Source organism: Misgurnus anguillicaudatus, chromosome 20 (genome assembly GCF_027580225.2).
Source record: "Misgurnus anguillicaudatus chromosome 20, ASM2758022v2, whole genome shotgun sequence".
Lineage (NCBI taxonomy): Eukaryota > Metazoa > Chordata > Actinopteri > Cypriniformes > Cobitidae > Misgurnus > Misgurnus anguillicaudatus.
Genome location: NC_073356.2, coordinates 33,982,647 through 34,004,123, shown reverse-complemented (window position 1 = coordinate 34,004,123; position 21,477 = coordinate 33,982,647). Strand labels below are relative to the sequence as shown.

Sequence of the window (21,477 nt, the reverse complement as noted above, 5' to 3'; positions counted from 1 at the left end):
TTGTTCACACAGACACGGGTATTTTTTCAACCGTGACTTTTTTATGCAGTTTGGCTGTTTGTCCACACGGAAACGCAGTATTACGTCACTGAAACCGAACACAAAACCCCTGCCAAGATGAGGTTTTAGAAACGCTGGTTGGATTGTTGTCGTGTAGACAGTACAACCAGGGTTTTTGCTTCTGATTTAGGCTTCTGAGTGGCCCAACGTAGCTTTACAATTAGGGTTATATCACAGCCTGCTGGTGTGGCATGCTTTTGACAGCGTGTGATTGCATATTTTTGTGTGTTCATGTAGGCGGAGATTTCTTTTTAACCGAGCATGTGTGGAGGGGATTTTTTTTAAACGCAGGAGGAAAAACCCCGGTTATAAAAAAACATGTCCGTGTGAACTAGGCCTTAGTAAAGTGTCAACAGTGATGATGACAGGTCTACAACATTCATAGCTGTTTGATAGAAATGCACTTTGTCATAAAATCAATATCTAAAGACATTTTAAATACTATTTTCACCCCCTTTTTCTAATATTTTACTACAATAGTTAAAAGACCAAATACAATATACGAACAATACACAACCAACACTTTCAGGACTACTATATATTATACAAACATGATCCCCAAGTTTTGTGCAATTTTAGGTCACATAAAATGAATTGGATTTTGTGTGACTGGATTTTGAAAATGTATATTGAACTTTATCTATACATTAGTATTCACATATTGTCCATTATAACCCTTTATACATAAAAATTTTGTTCCTCAACAGAAGCTTGTGAATAGTTACATTTTCAAAATTTCCACTATGCATGCCTTTGGAAAAGTGAATCAAAGTTTTGTCAAAATAATGATGCCATCTTCCATTGCTTTTAGCTCCAAACCCGAAAACATCAACCTGTGCGAGATACAGAGGGCCCAATTCTTATAACTGAAGAGAGCAACTGGATGCGTGTAACAAGGACTTTGTGGTTAAACAAATAGACATCTATAAACTTTGTTAAATAGGTTGTCTGTGAACCTACCGTATTTTCCAGACTATAAGTCGCATCAGTCAAAAATGTAAAAATATATATGTCGCACTGGACTATACGTTGCGTTTATTTAGAAAATTATTTCACAAAATCCAAGCCCAAAAACAGACATTTAATCTGGAAAGGCAAGTTATTCAACTAAACAATGGCACACAGAACAGCAGGCTGAACAAGGTGTCTGTACATGTTAATGTAACAATCTGAAATAACTTTTAGTTTGAGTCGTTTATAACATGCATTTGAAAAAGCAACTTTGACATATGTCACACCTGACTATAAGTCGCAGGACCAGCCAAACTATGAAAAAAGTGTGACTTATAGTCCGGAAAATATGGTATGTAACCAATGGCCTGAAAGATGACGAGCAAAATGTCTACAAACTATTTCTTCATATTTGAAACTCATTTTATAAAACACAAAATTGGTCAATATACAATGATGGGAAAAAGTGTTGGCCCCCTTTCTAACTTTTTATGTTTTTGCATGTGTCGTCACACTTTAATGTTTCATATTAAACTAATTTAAATATTAATAAAAGATAACACAAGTAAACACAACATGCAGTTTTAAAACAAAGGTTTGTAGCATTATGAAGGGAAAACAAAATTCAAACACACATGGTCCTGTGTGAAAAAGTGCTTGCCCCCTAAACCAAACTGGTTGGGCCACCCTTAGCAGCAACAATTGCATTGAAGTCTGTAACAGCACTGTGGAAGAATTTTGGCCCACTCATCTTTGCAGAATTGTTGTAATTCAGTCACTTTGGAGGGTTTTCAAGCATGAACCGCCTTTTTAAAGGTCCCGTTTTTCCTGATCCCATTTTTCAAACTTTAGTTAGTGTGTAATGTTTCTATAATAGCATAAATAATACCTGTAAAATGATAAAGCTCAAAGTTCACTGCCAAGCGATATATTTTCTTTAATAGAATTCCCCTTTCAAAGCCTACAATGAACGGTCAGTTTGGACTACAGTCCTCTACTTTCTGATTGAATGACGTCAATAAAACGGTTTTTGACTAAACTCTGCCCACAGGAATATGTCAGTCGCCAGCTTTGGCTCAAACAGCTCTGCTAAGCTAGCCTGGCTCCGCCCTCCTACGTGCTTCCGCTTAATTTTCATTTAGCTTCAGTACAACGTCTGGGACTGCTGAGTAGAGTTTCGGTTTCTCCGGCAAAAATCTGCAGGTCCAATCAGCGAAAAGAGGGGGGTGGCTAAGAACGATGACGTCGAGGTCGTTCGCCAGACACGTTATGGCCCTCCTCCCCACGGGGTTCGGGAAAAGTTTGATTCGTTAGCGATTGGTTATGGCAGATTCAGAGTGACTCTAGGCAGATCCAATAGTTTTAAACTTGAACAGAGGACCCTCCTTAACAGAAGTAACGGTTGGCAAAGGAGCATGGCCAGACTCTCTGTACAAATTAAATGAATGTACGAGAGTCTGGTTATACCATGCTACTGCTAAGCTAAGCTGCTGTCGAATCACAACACACTAGAGGGACTTCATAAAACAAGGAAGACATGAGGACAATGAAAGAAGGACAATGAAAACAGTGGTATACAGATAAGTAAATTGTGTGAAAAATACCGCATTTTTACATGTGAAACATGAACACATGTTATATTGAGCACTTTAAACACAATCAAAGCTTCAAAAACACAGAAAGAACGGGACCTAATAAGGTCATGCCACAGAATCGCAATTGAATTGAGGTCGGGACTTTGATTAGGCCACTCCAAAGTCATCATTTTGTTTTTCTTCAGCCATTCAGAGGTGAACTTGCTGGTGTGTTTTGGATCATTGTCCTGTTGCTGCAGAACCCAAGTTCGCTTCAGCTTGAGGTCACAAACAAAACCCACCTTCCAAAAAGTTCAAATTTTGTCTCGTCAGTCCACAGAGTATTTTCCCAAAAGTCTTGTGGATCATGAATATGTTTTCTGGCAAAACTGAGACGAGCATGTTCTTTTTGCTCAGCAGCGGTTTTCATCTTGAAACTCTGCCATGCAGGCCATTTTTGCAGAGTCTCTTTCTTATGGTGGAGTAATGAACACTGACCTTAACTGAGGCAAGTGAGGCCTGCAGTTCTTTGGATGTTGTTTTGGGGGCTTTTTGTGACCTCTTGGATGAGTCGTCCGCTGCTTTTTGGGTTCATTTTGGTCGTCTGGCCACTACTGTGAAGATTCACAGCTGTTCCATGTTTTCGCCATTTGTGGATAATGGCTCTCACTGTGGTTTGCTGGAGTCTCAAAGCTTTAAAAACTGGCTTCATAACATTTTCCAGACTGATAGATCTCAATTACTTTCTTTCTCATTTGTTCCTGAATTTCTTTGGATCTCAAGATGATAAGTAGCTTTTTTGGTCTACTTCACTTTTCAGGCAGGTCCTATTTAAGTGATATCTTGATGGCGAACAAGTTTGACAGTAATCAGGCCTGGATGTGGCTAGAGTAACTGAACTCAGGTGTGATAAACCACAGTTAAGTTAGGTTTTAAGCACTTTTTCCACACAGGGCCATGTGGGTTTGGATTTTGTTTCCCTTCATAATAAAAACCTGCATTTAAGTGTGACAAGCATGCAAAAACAAAAAAATCAGGAAGGGGCCAACACTTTTTTCGCCACTGTACATGTCAATTAGATGATTGCTTTCACTCTAATTGGCCAGATTTTGTTGACAGCAAAACGTTTGGCTCTGTGAATTAAATGTTAAAATGAAAGTAGTTTTACCTTATCACAGATGTGAAGTGCCAGTATTACTGTAAGGAAGCCAGTTGATGGATATCTGCCACGCCCCTCTGACCAGTTATCATAGACATATTTCATAAATGCAGGATGGACGATCATCACCTTAAAGAATAAAGATTCTTAACCATCATGAGTGTTAAAATATTTGAAAATGGATGAATTGGCGGTAAGATGAAGCAGCCCATACATGCAAGTGTCCAGTATAAATAAAAAAAACATCAGTACAGTTTAAAAACCACCTTTCGTGATAAAATGCCAGAAATCATTTTGATTTTGGATTTTTAGACAGAACATATTTTCAATAGTTACATTTGTATCATTCCTTAGTTTAGATGAGTTTCCTATTCTTTTGAGAAAAAATTTAGGTGTATAGAAATGGCAGCATATGAGGTGCTTAGATGCAAAAGCCACTAAACACCACCATCAAAAAAATGTTGATCAAATTTTAGTTTCAAATCAGTTTAATTACAACCTCATGCCATTCAGAAGTGCAAGTTTGTCGGCAGAATCCATTAAAAGTCTGATTAAAAAAGATAATTTACAAGAAAAAAGGTCAGACGCAGTGGCGGATGCAGAACGTGACATATGGGTGGGCATGGATTAAGTCCGGGTGGGCCTGAATCTATAGGTGTCACTTTTGAATAAGAAACTATAACAAGTCTATAAAATTCGTCAAAACTTCAGAACACTAATTTAAACAGCATACACACACACACCCGAACTGCACGTCACATTTTTGAAATTATTGATACTTTAAATTGTAATGCAACGTGACATTTATTAAGCCTTTTTGGTAAAAAAAATATTGGGCTCTCATAGCCTACAAAAAAGAACATGCACACAGTGACAGGAAATATAAATGAACCCCAAAAAACCTTATACTTTTTTAAATAACCTATTAAAGTGTTTAAATAAATACGGCTACTAAATGCTTAAAATGAAGCTTCTAACATCATATTCTCTTCATGCAAATCACTAAAAATATATTTTCGTTCTCACATATTTAAGTTAACTTACTAAATAAATAAAGAAAAAGGGAATTGCTAGAATAATGTTAGGCTCTGGGGTTAAACGAAATGACAAATAAATAAACATTTAATATATATGAGAAATAGCAGAGCGTGCTACACTGGTCTTCTTTGTAACAAACACTGGTGCTCTTTGGACGTTAAGAGGCAATAATATACTAAATATACACAAATCCAAGGCACTCGAGTGAGAAAAATATTAAAAAGCCTTTAATACACTGGGCTACATACAAAATTAAAAGGTAGATCTACGCGTTTCGGCTTACGCCGTGTATCCTGATGAAGGCGTAAGCCGAAACGCGTAGATCTACCTTTTAATTTTGTATGTAGCCCAGTGTATTAAAGGCTTTTTAATATTTTTCTCACTCGAGTGCCTTGGATTTGTGTATATTTAAAACATTTAATATACTTTTTGATGAGCACAAGAGCAAGCCTACTCGTGAAGAGCGGAGCCGAGGAGCGCGCATATCAGACGTGAACGAAAGGAATAATGGATTTAATGCTTTCACTTCATTTTCTGACAGTTTCACTTGTTAGTGATGATAGTAATGGCTAACAAGATGACGCCGAATTACATACAACATAATTACCTAACTAAATCTGAGAGAATGCAAACACATTACAATATTTTTTCCTCCGCCCGACGGCCAAGGCGCATCATTTTTTTTAGCCCGACAGGAATTCGCCATAGCCCGTAATGGACGTCGGGCAAGCGATTTTGCGAGGTTTGTTTTGTAGAAAGACTTTCTTTAAAGTGAATTTCGTTTTGTATAAATTGTATCTTAATATTAATCAATGTTTGATCAAACAATTGCCTCGATTTAATAAATAAGAAGCAAACCAAGAACGTATGTGGTGTGGATTGAAGTGAACCCACTATATTTCCGCAGCCTACGTCTTTCTGCTTTAATGCATTTCTTAAATTAATTTCTCAATTACACAGTAGGCTTATAGGTTGTTATGATAGGCTATTTGTTGTTTAAAAGCAATAGGCTATATTGTATAAAGTGTAGCAATAAACGTGGCGTGACTTATAGTGCTGCTATATCAAACAACATCACTATGATCAGATGTTTTCTTTCTATTTTTTACCCGGCTGTCATATTTGTTGTGTGTTTATGTTATTGAGAGGAAAGCGCGCACCACATATTTATAACGTGTTGTTATTCAAAATACGTTTTCTACTTGCTTGCAAAAAAAGTTCTCAAAGTGATCATGGCTGAAAGCTGCTCGGGAATATTTCATTATAACGCAACATTCAACTGCTTTAATAGTTTTTAAATAGTTATCAGGCTTACTTATAATTTTACTGTTTTTAACATAACATGCAATAGATAAATTACACCACATAAAGTAGTATACATGTCTAACTATACAGAGTAGTATTTTTTACATTTCTGATTGGGCGGGCCCGCTGTCAATCTGGGCGGGCCCAGGCCCGCCCAGGCCCGCCCATAGCTCCGCGCCTGGTCAGACGCAGTTAGGGGTTGTGCATTGTGCTGCCACTAATGACTAATTTTCTAACGACTAATCTTTCGACTAATTTTTCGATTAGTCGACTATTCTAAACGACTCATTTTAAAAAAAACTCAGGTGTTTGTTATTTCATTGTGTCCATTTTATTTTGAACTCACCTGTGTCATAAACAATATAAATAACTTAAATGTTACCATAAAAAATGACCATGTAAACAATATAAATAATAATAAAAATTTTCCAGTGCAAAGTAGTTGCTTAAGAAATATGAAATGTTTCACTTCTACTCTTTGATCTATCACATTATATTGCATTTTAACACAACTGAATGCTATTTTACATATTATCTGTTCTGTGGTCAGACATAAAATGAGTAGACTATAAAATAGTGACAAAACACGACCCGCTGTTTCTTTACCTGCTGCTAAAATCCTGATTTAGTTGAGAGAGAGAGAGAGAGAGAGAGAGAGGGAGACGCGATGAGCACTTGCAACAATGAATTGAGGCATTTAAAATAGTAAAATAAAATGTAAATGGGAATCATGAAAAATCTATTTGTGGCGGCAAATGTTGATTCCATGGCAGGCCACCATGAACCAATTAATGTGGAGGAAACACTGATCGCCTATAACATCCAAAGACAGTCATTGTACTTTTCAAAAAACTTAATAAAAAGTACAGACTAGCTCGCCGTTTCCTTAATAATCAATAAAAATGTTTTATAAAACAGTTATTACGTTGTCCTATTCTTCTATGTGGGTGCTCCCGAGTGTTTTCATTTGAGATGCTCGTGAATTGTCATTGTATTCCCGTGAAGCCAGCGACGCTTGGCTCAGTGTAACAGACCACTCTTTTATCACAACTTGGCTTAAAATACTTTCATACTTTTGAAGCTTTCGGACTCCTAATTCCATAGACCATCGGTTCCCAAACTTTTTTTCCTGCGCACCCCCTTATATGTCCCGACCGGGTTGGCGCACCCCCAAACCCCACTTAAAAAAAAAATAAAGACTCGCCATAAAGACTCATGTTTAATCATGTGCAAATAACCAGGGGCCGGTTGCACCAGCCGGACGTAAAGAAGTTGGGTGTAAGTCCTACGTCGGGCTTAGCTACGTCTGACATTGTGAAAAATATTTACGCCTGTTGCACCATCTGAAACTACGACTAGACGCAGCTACGCTCAGCGTAGATGATGCGCGCCCCCGTGTATGCATTTAATATTTAGACGCCATTCTAGTTTACTATTGTAAGAAACGTACACTTACTGCCGCCAGCTAATAGATGACATATGAGAGCTTTCCTCATGTTTACCAGTCTGCTCTCCCTCAAGATGCGTGCGTCACGTGCAGACCCATCAAACACATTCACAAAAGCCTTTACAGTTCGCACAAAAGGTGTATAATAGTTTGCAGATTCATTATAACAGCTAAAGTTCAAACTAAATTAAATGAAAGCTTTTAATAAGTTCTCTACAGTGTCTTTGTAAGAATTTATGTATTTTATTATAAAAATTAATTGCCGGTCTCTCTACCATGCATGAAAGCACATTGCTCGCGTATCCTGTGCATTAGATGCACCCATGTCTCGTCCCATTTGATTATTTCTATTTTTGCCATAGAAAAAAGTCTCTCTCTCTTGGTCCCTCTCCTCCTTCGTGACTAACAACTTTATCATAAGACGTCCCACTTGACAGTTTCCCTGATTTCAGCCAGTTAAGCATATTTATAATATGGAATGAATGAAACGAGTTGACGCGCATATAGCGGCTGCAGTGCATAACAGAAGAGCAGTGCGTAGAAAAAGGCAGCAGCTGTCTTATACTTTTAGTTTTTGATAGAAACGTAGAATTTTTTTATTTAAAATAAAAGCGTTTACAAAGGAAATGTTTACTGTTCATGTTTTTTATTCATTTATTGTATGGAAAAATCCCACTTAAAGAACCAGACCGCCATTAGATTTTTCCACTCGCACACCCCCCGGTGGCAGCTTGCGTACCCCTGGGGGTGCGCGTACCACACTTTGGGAATCCCTGCCATAGACTCACCTTCCACCGCCATTTTTCAAAATCAAAGCAGTGAATGCAGGGGGAGAGGGAAGAAAGATGATAGCATAGCAGATTAACCAGTAGGGAACGCACAGCGCACAGACTGGTGTGGAGGTGAATTGAGCCATTTGAGACGGGAGACAGTAAATTACAGTGGGCCGTTTGAGACGGGAGAACAATAAAAAATTGGCGTCAACAAATTTTCATCGTCAATTACGTCGACTATTTGCGGCAGCACTAGTTGTGCACACCAAAACTTTTAAACGCGTCTGAAAATGTCTGGAGGACGTCGAATGCCAGCTATTTTCAGCTGAGGGCCAGCTTTTTTCCGCTGAGCGCTTTGGTAGCTCTGATACTTCAACTGTGAGGTGGTTGGTTTCTGTGGTAATGTCCCGCCCCTCCTCCACTGTGACTGGACGGCCATGTGAGAACATTAGCATTAGACATTAAAGAGTGGAGCTTTTCACCCAAAGTTGAATATTTTTCAACTCTCGACGGGCTTATTTGAAAAACGCAGAGCTTCCATTGGAAATATTTGAAAACATGTACCAGCCGCGGGAGTAAAAGCTTTGGTGTGTATGCCCCCTCTAAGCTCTTCATATATACCCGTGTACTCACCCTGTCAATGTCTGCATCTATTGTACCCCTCACTCGTTTGTAAGTGCTGAAAAAACAAAGATTAATTCCATTAAAACAACTGAATCAGCAAAGATTTTTTTCTCTTTATATGGTAACAGGCAGTATCATTGTCTATATATAGCTCAGTGGTGTAGCATTATGATATTTAATTTAGTTAAAATAATTAAGTATTGTTAAATAAGTTTTAATGTGTTTTATGTCTCAAATGTACTCTCAATAGTAATTGAAGTTGTTTTAAGTGTACCTTTGTTAAGGCTATCTCAAAATTGGTAACACTTCTGTATTTTGTAATTGAGTATTCAATAATGACAAAACCTAACTTTTTAATGTGTTTAGTGGTGAAGGCACTGATGAGCCAGTGTAGGTCCAGGGTCTTAAAAGGCACAAGGACCAGATGGGTTAAGTTGTCCAAATCCACAGCGCTCTCTGGGTAAATAATCCTGTGAGTGGTCTTTGAACCCACATCTTGCTCGTAACCTTTTGTTGGCCCCATATTGATCCTGAGAGAAGAGCATAGAGATACTTGTTCAGGGCTGGACGTAATGGTTGTCTGGGACAATGTTTTGGATGTGCAAGTGAGAGAGGATTTTACTTGTCTTGCCCGACCGGACAAGTACTTGACAATTGCAGCCGCAAAATCTAAACTGACCGCCACAAACAGATTTTTGCACATCGCGTTTTTCACGATCTCTCTTAGTGTACACAACAGATTCTGTCTACACATATCTGTGGCATCAGCTGTTCCGCTGCTACACCCCTCATTTAACCCTTGACAGACTTTCGGTTATTTTCAGATGCGGAGCCATGCGCAAAGTTACAAAAATGCCGTACACACCGCACTTGGCACGCACGTCTGCCCACTTCCCCACAAAACTGCGTGCGCATATCTGTGGGGGTGTGCGTGGCATTTTTGTAACTGTCATGCTATTACAAATAAACAAAATTTGTTGGGAAATCTGAAATGTCAATGTAAATAAATAAGAAAAACAACTGATTATATTTGTTATAGACAATAGCCTCTCAAATTGACAGTCTCACAACTTTAAGACCGTTGCATTTTCTCTGAATATTCGATTAATGTACTGTATTTTTCAATTAAATTTACATTGCACAATAAATTATCATAGCTGCAGACATTGTAGGTGTCTATAAATACTGATAATTGTGGTCATAACAATAGCAAAATAAATTGTTCTGTATTATTAAATTACAGACAAAGATTTTGAATAGCTACAGTAGGTTGGATTGTATGTTTGGTGCGAAATGGGTATGGTGGGGGCCTGACCCCCTATTCTTTCATAGGGCCCAAAATTGCTAGCGGCGCCCCTGCTGCATGCCAACCCATCCTCACCCCATGTCGTCAATATTTGACGACACTTGACCATTCGTCAATATGTGACGGGGAGGGTATACCTTTTGCGTCATTTTTTGACGAACTGGGGACTTCAATACTATTACGTCCGTTGCATTCTCTTTCCTATTTTCTTACCATTTTCGCGTCGGTTTAGGGTTAGATTTACATAATGACATCCCTACCCAAACCTAACTCTAACCCCAACGCCAGGTGACAACTGTCGTACCTAACTGTAACCCCAACGCCAGGAAATGGTAAGAAAATAGGAAAGAGAATGCAACGGACGTAATAGTATTGAAGTCCCCAGTTCGTCAAAAAATGGTATACCCTCCCCGTCACATATTGACGAATGGTCAAGTGTCGTCAAATATTGACGACATGGGGTGAGGATGTGTTGTGCATGCTGCTCTTGCTGCTTGGATTATATCTTTATGTTGCTACTGCTGACCATGTTTTCACGTTGCATGGTTTTTTAAAGGATTCCGGTTCGGCCTTACTGGTAAATTATGGTACGCTTATTGCTGTTTTACCTTCGAAGCGAGGTTAAAAGTTCTATTTTGTCTGCATCTGTGCTTGCTCTTTTTGACTTCCATTAGTCTGCATATGCATATATCTACAAAATGGATTCTATTTTAAGCTGTAATTTTTCAGTGTTGAAAATGACATTCTTTTTGTTGAGTTTTGTTTTACCTTGGGGACATTGGCATATGAATGTTTCTGATGAAGCCTTTTTAGTGAAGGGTAGGAGTTTGTCAACTATTCCTGGTATGACTTGCCCTGGGCCAGAGCTATGTGTGCAAAAACTACATTAACTACAGCCCTATTATAGTATACCTTCTGAATCATTTCTCTGATTCTTGTGCCTTGCTGTTCTGAAGGCACCACTGCGTTGACACCTTGTTGTAGCCTTAAGAACTTAGGGATTCTACTTCACAATCATTTAACCATTAAGGATCATTTCAAAAACTTAGTTCGGAAACTTAAGTTAAAGTTACGGTTCTAATTCAGGAATAGGGCCCGTATTACAATCTGTCCCTGCATCCCAAAATAGGATAATACGTTTTTTTTATGGCTGGTGTGTTGTATTGTATTGTTACTGTTTTGAATGTTTACTGTACTGTATTTACTATTTATTATTATTATTATTATTATATTGTGGCAAAAGAGACTTATTCTCGAAGGATTTCTCTGTTTAAATAAAGGTTAAATAAAAAAATAAAAAAGCCCATCGCTGCGTCCGAAAACTCAAGGCAGTGACTCGTTGCCTCGCTGCCTCATGAGGAAATGACTTCGGAGGCATGAAGGCAGCTCAGAGAAAGACTTTCGGAAACTCTTCAAAGGCAGCGTGTTTGAAATTTAAACAGAGAGCGCCTTTGTGATAACTAATCACATATTTGAAAACTACAATACTAATTTCTCGCTAGAAATGCAATTAAAATGTGTAAAAAGTGAACTTTATTTACACTAAATTGGTGGTCCAGTCGCGTCCTTGGCCGTCATTTTATTTTTTCGAACTCGACCGGGCTCGACCAATCACATTCTTAATGTACGTCCACGCATAGGTATCTCAAGAGACAGGAAGTAAACCAAACATTGAATTCGGACATGCCTTGATGCCTTCCTGCCTTGGAAAGCTGCCTCAGAAGGCAGCAATTTAGAGTTTTCGGACGCAGCCCATGAATCTTCTCATGCACTTCCTGTCATGGAAGAAAGATCCAAACCTGAGTTCTGTTTGTCTTCCATTCTTGTAGTCCTGAGGAGTTCTTTTGTTCATTTGGTTCATTGCTCCCTGATTAGTCTGTGTGTATTTAACCCCAGTGTTTGCTTCGCCTGATGTCATTCATTAAATGTGAATGTAATGTGTTGGTTCCTGTTCTGCTTCTGTCTGTTCCTGTTTTGGATTATATTTGTTTGTGATTTGGATTTTCTTTAATAAATGTACTGCACTTGGATCCTCTACCTGTCTTCCAACCTTTCATTACAAGTAAAGGACAAATGTACTTGTCCGAATGAGAACCACGTGACAATGCTTAATGTCAAGCCCTGAATGCTACAAAATAAAAGTAAATATAAAATAGGCATTGCTTTAAAGTCTTTGCTGCTTTTATGTGTTGATTTAATCTGAGACGAAGAAGGGCCAAACCTTAAAATCAAAATGAGAGTCTGGTGCACTCATACAATCTCTAACAGCAGAATGGTATTTGTGCCTTACATTTTGCATTACCAAAAATTGCGAAATACTGCAATCAGAATGTAAATGTTTAAAGAACATAAAACTGTTACCTTAAGACAAAGTCGTGGCTATCTATCAGTTTGCCATAATGGGACTTTAGAAGATTTCCAGAGTTTCCGACCACGGCGCAAGTTCGGCAGCGATCTAAACTCGTCTCAACAAAGTGGTCTTCATCTGGGAAGAGATCAAACAATATGTCCACCAGATCTGCATAGGTTTGCGTTGAGGAATAGGGTTGTAGACTCTACACAAATGTAAAAAAAAAAAAAACTGGTTAACAGCTCTTATTTGGATTTGCTAGGTCTTCAGTTTAGAATAACACTCTAGAGATGACTCGTTTATCGTTACGAAATGTAATTTTATCTTTTATTTAATTTTATTTAACGCTCTAAAAATCTTGCGCTATTTCAAAAATATGATAAATCCAATCGTTGGTTAAAAATAAAATGTCCACATCTTACTGAACCATGGGTTAAAACAACCAAGCATACAATAAGTTAGTATAAATTCTGTTATAATGTCTATAATATTTTTATATTACAACATTTAAAGACCATCGTTCCTTTGACCTAAATGGAACATATATAAAAAGATACCAAAATAATTTTTTTATATTGTGCTTACATTCCACCAACTGTCGACGTCTTCATTTAACACACGGTTGTTCTTGTTCATCATAGTTTGAATTGTCGGATTGAATCGTTTAAAAAACCAGTAGTCATCCTTCAAATCCATCACACACCTGTCACATGCACACAGACGGCTGTCTTCTGCAATGATCTCAGTGTGTTGAATCAACATAAACAAAGAGAAAATGCCGAAAACGATGGTGGTAAAAAAACCTTTGATGTACGGTGATTCCTTTTTTTTGGAAGCATTCATATTTGTGGGATGTACTCCGAGTTTAAAATCCAACAGCTGAAAGGAGAAACAATATAGTCATACAACGACATAAAACTCATAAAAATATTGCAGTATTCGTCTTTACAAAAACAAATTTGAGTATACTCTAGTAGGCTATTGTATTTTACAGTAATTACGTCGTTAATTTGGACTATTTATGTACACTTTGCTAACAGTATTCTGTAACCATAATGAATTGATAAGCTGTAGTAAACACTGTTAATATTTACTACGGTAACAACACTATAATATCTAATGTTTGCTACAGACATTAAGTCCATTTTCAAAACTTTTGACAGTAATCAAAGCCTTTAAATTCAAAAGCTCAAAAAGCATTTAATATACTTAATTCTTTAGTAAAGTAGATTGTATTGTATAATGTTTTGTAAATTGTGATGTACGTCTACTCCCTGTTATCTGTTCATTGTTGTCTTAAAATTGTAAAAAAAAAAAAACTATAACATCTAGGAATTTTGCTACAATTTACTAGCTATTGTAAATAGACTTATAAAACAGTTTACAGAAAGACACTTTACATTGTGTGACAAAAGCTGTGTAAATGTGACTTACCTACTCATAGCCTATAAAGTCTGGTTTTAAAGCTGTAAAAATGAAGAACAGGCTGATGTCTATAGGAGAAATGAATGAACCAGAATCCTGGAGGAGGGGTTTGTCTTTGTTAATGCTATTTGACAACGACAACACCACTGTCAGCATTAACGTAATTTTTTTCACACAGGACATTGTGTTTTTATTTTTTAAAAATGTCTGTTAATTTCCAGAGGATTAAAACCGCAGACAATTATTTCGATAACCTCATTTCTAACTGTTAGAAGAGGCTTTTTTAAACGCAGAACATAGCAGGTGAATAAGATAAATAAATCATGCACTCCTGGTAACTGATATTATTAATATGAATATGTGCATATGATACGCCAGTCCTTCCCGTTTACTTATATGGTGAATCGTTTCATGTCGTTTTATTTATCGGTTTCTTATTTGTTTTCTGTTTTTTAAACCATTTCGCTTGGGTTTGGGGTTGCTTTAGGAAGTAATATATAGGTTTCTCCATGTTTTATCCGTTTTTAAATCATTGGTCGCTTGGAGTTGGGGTTAGAATCGGGGTTTGGGCTAGGATGTCATTTTATGTTACAAAAAGTTGTTCTAACCCAAAACCCAAGCGACAATGGTAAAAAAACAGAACAAATGAGAAACCAATAAATAAAACGACACTGTGCAGCCTCTTTGCTCAACACGGTTTAAAAGTGCTCAACCTGTTCGGCAGGTCAAACCATGTCTAGGATTTTAAAAAATTTAGGGGGATTAGTGAACGGCTCCTCCCCAAATGACATCTGTCTGCCATTATGTAAAAAGCTGCCAAATGCCTGTTTATTGCATGCAGTCGGATCCATAAAGCGGATAGACTATTTGATAGACTAGTAGTAAGTGTGGATTAAGGATGTTTAAAATCTCTAGCCTGGTGGCCAAGATCTTAATGGATCAAATCAACACATTTGCAAACAGTAGCGGAGTGGCAATCGGGAGAGTCGGGACATTTCCCGGTGGGCCGTGTTGTTTTCTGAGGCTGCGAGGGCCGATCTTATAATAGTTATACATTGCGAGTTATACAGCAACCCCGTCTGGCGGCCTGATGTGCGGTCTTTTTTTTTGTAAATGTAACCACTTCTGTTTAGATTCACATGATCAGACAATTTACCAAACAATTCAGATCAAATTAACACTTCATCGTTGTGTAATTTTCAATAAATATTGCAAAATCTAATTAGTAAAATTAGTAAAATCTGACCATCAGAATAAAGTCAGGCCCGTAAGGTTGTGGGGGAAGGCCCTATTTCAAGAGAAAATAAAACATAGTTTGTGTGCATTTGAATTTTGACATGACATATAAATCATTAACAGTTTATTGTTTTTTCTTACCGCTGACATGTGCATGTCGTGTCAAATTTGAAAAGTGAATGACGATACGGAAATGACGTCTGCAGTCCATCCACTGGTGTCCAGCCACTGGTGTCTAGCAAAAAGTGAGTCTGCGGGGATGCAGCTGGATGCCTCTCTGAATAAACGCCCAAGGGCAACGATGTTTATAAACGGCAGCTCGATAATCGCGCCATGCGTGAATATGCATGTGCAATCGTGCACGAAATGACACACGCGCTTTCCAGCGGCAACATCTGTGTGGGAACATTAACAAAATGGCGTGGTAACAAGATGACAATGTTAATGCAATATGGAAACCAATGGATTTACATTAGAATGGGTGTAATGCCAGCCAGGTCAAAATGAATGCACATCCCTCAGTAATTAATAACCATCAGGGATCAAGTATGCTCTTATGCATACTATAAACAGTTAAACGGTATGGCAAGCCATTTTAGCTTTTATACATTCACATGATATGGATTTTTGATATCAAGAATTCAGTTTTTACTACTTAAAATATAAATATTAAGAGTGTGATTTGTAGTAGTAACCATATTTTGTATGTAGTGAGAGCAGTGGGGTGTCAAGTGTGAATGTGTAGCAAAGCTCATGGCTCACGGGTCAGGTAGGAGGGCCCCTTAGCAGAATTTTGCTTAGTGCCCCTGGGAGGCCAGGATCGGCTCTGGCGTCAAACTGTGCAGCCTCTTTGCTTAACACAGTATAAAAGTACTCAACCTGTTCGGCAGGTCCAACCATGTCTAGAATTTTTAAAAAATTGGGGGGATCAGTGAACGGCCCCTCCCCAAATGACATGTCTGCCTTTGATGTAAAAAGCCGCCAAATGCATGTTTATTGTTAAGGAGCCCCTCTAGTCACTACTTGGAAAAAAATAACATTAATAGGAAGCTTGGAAATAATGAATAAAAGCAACAAAGCGATTTCTAAAACGATGGAGGGGCTACAAATCCAGTTTTCAAAACTGTGAGAACAGATTGCAAAAACTGAGGGTACGGTTTACAAATCTTTAATAGCACATATTGTTAACTCGTGCGTATGGTTTATTAATCTGAGGGCACGGTTTGTAAAACTGAGGGAACAGTTTAATAATCTGTGAGTACGGTTTATAAACTGAGGGGACGAATAACAAAACAGTGATCACGGATTCTTTTCTTTTTTCCAAGGTATGACTAGAGTGGCTCGGATCCTTTTAAGCGGATAGATTTGATTGACTAGTAGTAAGTAGGGATGTCCCGATCCCACTTTTTCATTTCCGAATCGGTAGACGCTGTAGACGGGATTTTAAAGCCTAAAACGCGATTGGTGTAAACGCAGCGTAAAACTGTTAAAACTCAAAGAAAATAGATGCATCGTGTGCTCAGCACATAGTGAATTGCATCCATCCAACGGCTTATGCTGCGTTTACACCAAACGCGTTTCAGGCGTCAAAATCGCGTCTACCGCGCCTAGTTTGCCACTGGAACAGTTTGAATGCATTGGCACGTCTACAGCGAAGTAGACGCGTGGAAAAAGCAAGCATTTGACGCGCATCAGAGGCAAAATCCGCTTCTTGTGAGAGGGGCAAGTGCTATGCTGTTGTCTGTTTGCAAGATGACTGATGTTGATTGTGCATTTTTCGAGAGAGTTACCGATTTGTATTTGGTAACCTTACTATAGGGGGAAATAAACGGTGTGGGTCGATAAACATCACGTGACTCAAATGTGTATTACATTTTACCAGGTTGCCCGATGTTTTTCCTCACTGACACTCTTCCAAGCGAGGTCCTTTTTATTCTTGTATCTATAGAAATAAGAACTTGTGTCGTATAGCTCCGGGTGACTGCTTACGGACAATATCAAGCGTTCCTTCAGGTTGAATGAGTGACTCCGGTCGGTGCTGCCCCCACAGCAGCAAGCAGGCTCCTGATTGGCTAACGTGGTGTGAAATTCCGGCAAAGTTCAAATTTTTTAACTCGGGCGTCAGCCGCAAATTCGTCTTAAACGAAAAATTCACAAAAAGCACCATTCGAGCGTACTGCGCATACCGCACCAGGCACTCAACTCGCGCCTTTTGCACGAACTAGACGCGCGAATGAGGTGGAATCGTGTCTTCCGCGCTGCGCCAAACGCCTCATCTGCGACGCAAGACCTCCAGACGCGCATCAACGCGTCTTCACATTGACTTGACATTGAAATCACTCGTGCTTTACGCCTATACCGCGGCTGGTGTAAACACAGCATTATACATTTTATAACACAGAGTTTATAAAATCAGATCTTTAAAATAGCCTACAGTTATCTTGTGTGTGCGTGAATGACGTGTTTCATCTGTCCGCTTCACCAGTGGATTATTAACTCAGTATGCGAGTAAGTTAGTGTTTCGGTGAACTTAAAGATCTTTAAATGTGCATTTGTTTCTTTACATGAAGCTATTGCGTGTATTAAAAGACTTTGAATATAGTGCATAAAACGTTTATGGTGCTTTTATAATATGTTGTCCTTTTAATAGCTTGTCAGTAACAACCACGACTAAAGCACACATCGGAATTTGATCGGTCATGTTGTCGGTTGTCTGTCTTTTGCCACTCAGTGGGTGTAACCGCGCAATCCCTCTCGCCGACGGTGACGTCATGTGCATACCTTCTATACAACATTTCCTGATTTTTTGGTCCCACTCCGCCCCTGGACTTAGTTGACTGCCCCGGTGAAGTCCAAGAGAGCCTGGGTGATTCATTTAGTTTAACCTAAATACTTGTTGTGCAAATGCAATAACCGAAGAAACCCCAGAAAAGATGAATTTGTGAATTTTGTGTCATAAATGTATGTGCCTCTGTCCTTCACGTTATCATTGTATTTTAGCCATAAATCAGATCTTTGGGTTATTTTCTTAAGTGGATTGTTGTTGCATAACAACTACAATGATTATACAACTGCTAAAGTTAGCTAAAAAGTTGTCATGTGAAAATGCAAAGGTAACGTGAATGTTTGCGAATTCTTTTAGCACCTTTATTAGATCATTTGTAAGATAATTTATTTCAGACTGAACCGTATTGTTTTTCATTAATACTATTTAATATAATCATACCATACAGTATAATATTAAAGGAATAGTCTACTCATTTTCAATATTAAAATATGTTATTACCTTAACTAAGAATTGTTGACACATCCCTCTATCAACTGTGTGCGTGCACGTAAGCGCTGGAGTGCGCTGCGACGCTTCGATAGCATTTAGCTTAGCCCCATTCATTCAATGGTACCATTTAGAGATAAAGTTAGAAGTGACCAAACACATCAACGTTTTTCCTATTTAAGACAAGTAGTTATACAAGCAAGTTTGTTGGTACAAAAAAAAAAACGTAGCGCTTTTCTAAGCAGATTTAAAAGAGGAACTATATTTTATGGCGTAATAGCACTTTTGGGAGTACTTCGACTCGGCGCAGTAACACCCTCCCTCTCCCATTATGAGAGGGAGAAGGGGAGCGGACTTTTCAGGCGTGTCGAAGTACTCCTAAAAGTGCTATTACGCCATACAATATAGTTCCTCTTTTAAATCCGCTTAGAAAAGCGCTACGTTTTTTTTGTACCACCAAACTTGCTCGTATATATGGAAGCCCATCTCCGCCACACAAGAAAAAAAAATCACGCTAAGATAAATCACAATTATGACTATAAAAGTCAAAATTATGACTTTTAAAGTCATAATTATGAGATAAAAAGTCGAAATTATGACTTTTAAAGTCATAATTATGAGATTAAAAAGTCATAATTATGAGATAAAAAGTCGAAATTATGACTTTAAATTCATAATTATGAGATAAAAAATCGAAATTATGACTTTAAAAGTCATAATTATGAGATAAAAAGTCGAAATTATGACTTTTAAAGTCATAATTATGAGATAAAAAGTCGAAATTATGACTTTTAAAGTCATAATTATGAGATCAAAAGTCGAAATTATGAGATAAAAAGTCATAATTATGACTTTTTATCTCATAATTTTGACTTTTTATCTCATAATTATGACTTTTAAAGTCATAATTTCGACTTTTTATCATCTCATAATTATGACTTTTAAAGTCATAATTTTGACTTTTTATCTCATAATTATGACTTTTAAAGTCATAATTTTGACTTTCTATCTCATAATTTCGACTTTCTATCTCATAATTATGACTTTTAAAGTCATAATTTTGACTTTTTATCTCATAATTATGACTTTTTAGCTCATAATTTTGACTTTTTATCTCATAATTAAAAAGGTTTTTTTCTTATGTGGCGGAAATGGGCTTCCATACTTATAACTACTCGTCTTAAATAGGAAAAACGTTGATGTGTTTGGTCACTTCTAACTTTATCTCTAAATGGTACCATTGAATGAATGGGGCTAAGCTAAATGCTGTTGAAGTGTCGCAGCGTGCTCCAGCGCTTACGTGCACACACACAGATGATAGAGGGATGTATCAACAATTCTTAGTTAAGGTAATAACATATTTTAATATTGAAAATGAGTAGACTATTCCTTTAATATAGATTAATACATGTTCTGTATGTATGTATGTATGTATGTTCTGTTTAAACATACACAGTTGTCATACATGATTTGTTTGCTCAATACTTGTTTAGCCTAAAGGATTGTGAATGCAACTTGAACAACATGTTTAAATGTCAATGAATGGAAACCAAGCAAAGTGCATGTTTGTACCTGAGAAAAGAGGGTTATGTCGTCAGAGAGGTAAGAATTTTGAATGCTAAACTTGGAATGTAAAAACTCTGTGGTATGCACTATAATGCAACATGTGCGTGATAGCCACACCGAATTCTCATATTCAGAAAGCAATGATTCAAGAAACAAAAGAAACTCAAAGATAAATTGACATTCACATTAAATTAAATCCTCAAGGCAATGCAAGTTTATTTGTATAGCACATTTCATACACAGAGGTCATTCAAAGTGCTTTACATAGAAATGAGAAAACAATGTTTAAGAGAAAAAAAAAATATGTAGAAATAAGAGACACAAAAAATCAAAGATACATGAGAATTTAAAATGTCAATTAAAAGAAAATAAATGTGATTTTACTAAAAACAGTTTAAATTTGTGAAAAAGAATAAAACAATAAAAGTATAAAACAGTTAAAAATAACAATAAAAACAAGAGAAATATAAAATAATTAAAAAAGTGCATATAAAATATAGTGCAATCAGTTCGGACGCAGCATAGTGCTCATTCAGTAAATGCATAGCTAAACAGATGTGTTTTGAGTCTGGATTTGAATGTGACTACTGTTGGAGCACATCTGATCTCCTCTGGAAGCTGGTATTTCTAGCTGATGTGATCTTAATAATCTGAGTGATCTGTTGGGTTTATATTCAATGAGCATATCAGCAATGTATTGAGGTCCTAGTCCATTGAGTGATTTATATACCATTAATAATACTTTAAAATCAATCCTAAATGTAACTGGTAGCCAGTGTAGTGACCTGAGGACTGGTGTGATATGTTCATATTTTCTGGTTCTGCTCAAAATCCTGGCAGCAGCGTTCTGAATGAGCTGGAGCTGTCTAATGGTCTTTTTGGGAAGGCCAGTGAGGAGGCCATTACAATAATCCACCCTGCTGGTGATGAAAGCATGAACCAGTTTCTCCAAGTCTTGTCTTGAAACAAAGCATCTAATTCTTACGATATTTTTGAGATGATAATATGCTGATTTAGTTATTGCTTTTGACATGACCACACCAAGATTCCTGAATAGATTTTTAGTTGTTTGATCCCTAGCGTCAAGGTATGCATTCACCTTGAGAACTTCATATTTGTTTCCAAATGCAATGACTTCAGTTTTCTCTTTGTTTAACTGAAGAAAGTTTTGGCACATCCAATTGTTAACTTCATCAATGCAGGGAGTCAATGGGGCTGTAGTCATTAGGGGATAGAGCTAAGTAGATTTGACTGTCGTCTGCATAACTGTGATAGGCAATTTGGTTCTCTCTCTTTATTTGGCCTAGTGGGAGCATATACAGGTTGAACAGGAGTGGTGCAAGAATTGAGCCTTGCGGGACTCCGCATGTCATAGATGTCCACTTAGAT

The 21,477-nt window shown here is 37.5% G+C and overlaps 1 protein-coding gene across 1 annotated transcript; it reads right to left on the bottom strand.

Annotated features, from left to right (window-relative positions):
- Positions 1 to 719: 719 nt before the first annotated feature.
- LOC129455744 (CMP-N-acetylneuraminate-beta-galactosamide-alpha-2,3-sialyltransferase 1-like) lies at positions 720 to 13,850 on the bottom strand. Its single transcript, XM_055220511.2, has 6 exons — positions 13,173 to 13,850; positions 12,599 to 12,792; positions 9,282 to 9,461; positions 8,941 to 8,986; positions 3,754 to 3,873; positions 720 to 893 (listed from the first exon to the last, which is right to left on the bottom strand). The coding sequence occupies exons 1-6, from the start codon at positions 13,428 to 13,430 to the stop codon at positions 729 to 731; spliced, it is 963 nt and encodes a 320-aa protein (XP_055076486.2). The 5' UTR covers positions 13,431 to 13,850; the 3' UTR covers positions 720 to 728.
- Between the last annotated feature and the right edge of the window lie 7,627 nt (positions 13,851 to 21,477).